Source organism: Prosopis cineraria, unplaced genomic scaffold, assembly GCF_029017545.1.
Source record: "Prosopis cineraria cultivar Desert tree isolate PC_DT_omini unplaced genomic scaffold, ASM2901754v1 PC11, whole genome shotgun sequence".
Classification (NCBI taxonomy): domain Eukaryota; kingdom Viridiplantae; phylum Streptophyta; class Magnoliopsida; order Fabales; family Fabaceae; genus Prosopis; species Prosopis cineraria.
In genome coordinates, this window is record NW_026555342.1 from 14,772,512 (window position 1) to 14,775,214 (window position 2,703).

At 34.3% G+C, this 2,703-nt stretch overlaps 1 protein-coding gene across 1 annotated transcript; it reads left to right on the plus strand.

The window, feature by feature from the left end:
• Positions 1 to 867: 867 nt before the first annotated feature.
• LOC129285261 (putative F-box/kelch-repeat protein At1g12170) lies at positions 868 to 2,329 on the plus strand. The gene has a single exon (XM_054920855.1). The coding sequence runs from the start codon at positions 922 to 924 to the stop codon at positions 2,092 to 2,094; it is 1,173 nt and encodes a 390-aa protein (XP_054776830.1). The 5' UTR covers positions 868 to 921; the 3' UTR covers positions 2,095 to 2,329.
• The last annotated feature ends 374 nt before the right edge of the window (positions 2,330 to 2,703 follow it).

Genomic DNA, 2,703 nt, shown 5'->3' on the forward strand with positions numbered 1-2,703 from the left:
AACAAAGGAATTGATTGTTTAGTAAAGAAATAAGCCCACCATCTGCTAGCAATAGTACTTCAAAAGAGAAATATGAGAGCCAAAAAAGGGAAGGTGAGGAGCAAAAGATTGAAAAAGATCATATAAAAAAAATGAGAAATGACATATTAAAAAAGATAAAACAAATAAAAATCATCATATTGACACATTTATAAAATATAGTCTATATGACATTAAAAATAATAATCATTATCAAAAAATACTTGGTTCAACTGATGGAATGAGTTAGTTTATTTCAAAATTTCAAGTTTGATTCTTGTAATATACATTTAGATTAAATAAATAAGGCAAATACATTCTCAACATACCATGCCTCAAATACAGAAAATACTAATAATCATATGATCGTATGATGGTGGCTGCAATATAAACAGATGACTTCAAATTCTTCCTCCTGTATCCAACTATCCATAGTTCTTAATTTAAGAAATACAAAGCATCATATTAATTAAACTCACCTCAAACGTGGATGAAAAGTGAAAACTATACTCTTTGTATTCAAAAATCTAAGTGGTGATTCCAATTCTACTTCGATAAAAAAGATTTTAGAGCTCTTATTCATTACTTACACATAATTATAATATATAGAATCCGAAAGAAATGAGTACTTCAAATATTTTAGTTTAGTGGATTTGATCAAAAGAAATAATTCTTTTATTAGATGTTGATTAAAAGAAATAATAAAAAAATTATTTATCCATTTCGTGCAGCTCTTGAGTAATCATAATCCTTCTATGGGACTCATCTCATCAGTGATTTTCCCTAAAATTATTTAATTGACAATATATTCAGTTTCAGTGGGCAAAGCCTTTTCTCCTTTTTCTTTTTTTGAATCAATCCAAAGGCTTTCCTCTGAGAGAAGCGTTCTTCCAGTCGAGCGCCATGAGCCAGGTGGGAACGAATGGCGACGACCCAGTTCTTCCCCAAGATATCATCACCAACATTCTCGTACGCCTCCCAGTAAAATCCCTAATCCGATTTCAATGTGTCTGCAAACCTTGGAAAAATCTCTTCAAATCCTCATCTTTCATCGCTGAACACCTCCAGCACTCCTCTCTTCAAAACCTTTGTCTTCTCTTAGAAGATTTTGGAAAATATGATCCTTTTCAAATATGCTTGCTCGATCGTGAGATGAAAGTCGTTCAAGTTCCGAATGATCCTTTTACCAATTCCATGCGGTGGTGTGTTTGGACCATTGATTCCTGCAATGGCTTGCTCTGTGTGGGCATGGCTACTTTTCCTAGATCTCTTTCCCTTTTAGTGTGGAATCCAGCTACAAGAGAGACAAGACCGGTGCTTAGAGCTGTTAATTATTCTGAGGATGAATATTTTTGTGTGGGATTTGGGTTCAGTCCAACCCTTGATGATTACAAGATAGTGAAAGTTCGTGTTTCTGAGATTGATTATCTGGTTAATCAAGTGGAAGTGTATTCATTAAGCACAGGTTCATGGAGGGAAGTAGAATTTGGGAACTTAGATGGTGTAGCTATTCATTCTGATGGTTTCACTACTAATGGAGCTATCTTTTGGATTGGGCTAAAGCTTGGTGTGGAGGAGGATGAAGATGATATTAATTTTATAGTCTCATTTGACATAGCAATGGAACTGTTTACCTTGATACCAACACCTCCTTCACCCTTTTCTGTTAGAACTACATCATTTCCCAAATATCTTACTGCATATGAGAACAAACTTGCTGTGCTTTCTGACACTTTGAGTGGAGACTCCAGATCGTCTTTGATTCATTTGTGGGTGATGGAGGAGGGGACTGGCACAAATAGGGAGAGATGGAGTTGGACAAAGAAATACACTAGCAATCCTTATCCAGACTTGTTTTTAATTCCAATAACTATATGGAGGAATGAAATTGTCTGCAATGTTAGATCCATTGATCAAGTTGAAGATGAAGTAGAGAATGATGAACGAAAAATTGTGATGTTCAATCTCACAACTAATGAAATTAAGACGCATGATATCCGCAAATCTGCCCTTGGTTATGGTATTTTCAACCATGCCGAAAGCCTTGTACCAATAGGAAACATCCATACTGAATAGCTTTGGTCCAAAATTTTTCTTATTATATTTCATGTTTACCTTGTTTAGGCACTTTTGGTGGGAATATACCTATAACCTATAAGAGTTTAGTTCATTCCAGAACTATATCTAGAATGATGAATGCAGATATGCAATAATAGATTACTGTAGCTTTATTTGACTTTTCTATAGTATCAGGTTTTTATATTTAGTTACTGATGCGTGGATTATTTGGGACTTTGTTGTCCAGCTAATTTATCCGGGACTTTGTTGTCCAGCTAATTTATCCATTGTTAGGTATAATATGAGTGAGAAGTTGATATGTAAAATAATAAAAACCATGTGTTATCTAGGTAGTAGTAGTTATTAAAGGGCAGTTAGGTCATTTGTTGTTTTGTTTGACTATTCTGCACCTAAAGCCTATAAATACTAGGTTTCTCCTAATTGTAATTAGGCTGATATCATAATAAAGTGCATCATTCAGAAACCTCCTGATTCTCTCTCTGGATTTTCTCTCTGTTTCTTCCTTCTTTTCTGAACTCTCTTCTCCTTCTTCTCAAATTCTCCCTTATCTCTCTCTTCTATTCTACTTCTTCTACCTTTTACTTATCAGAATTAAAGAGAAGCAGT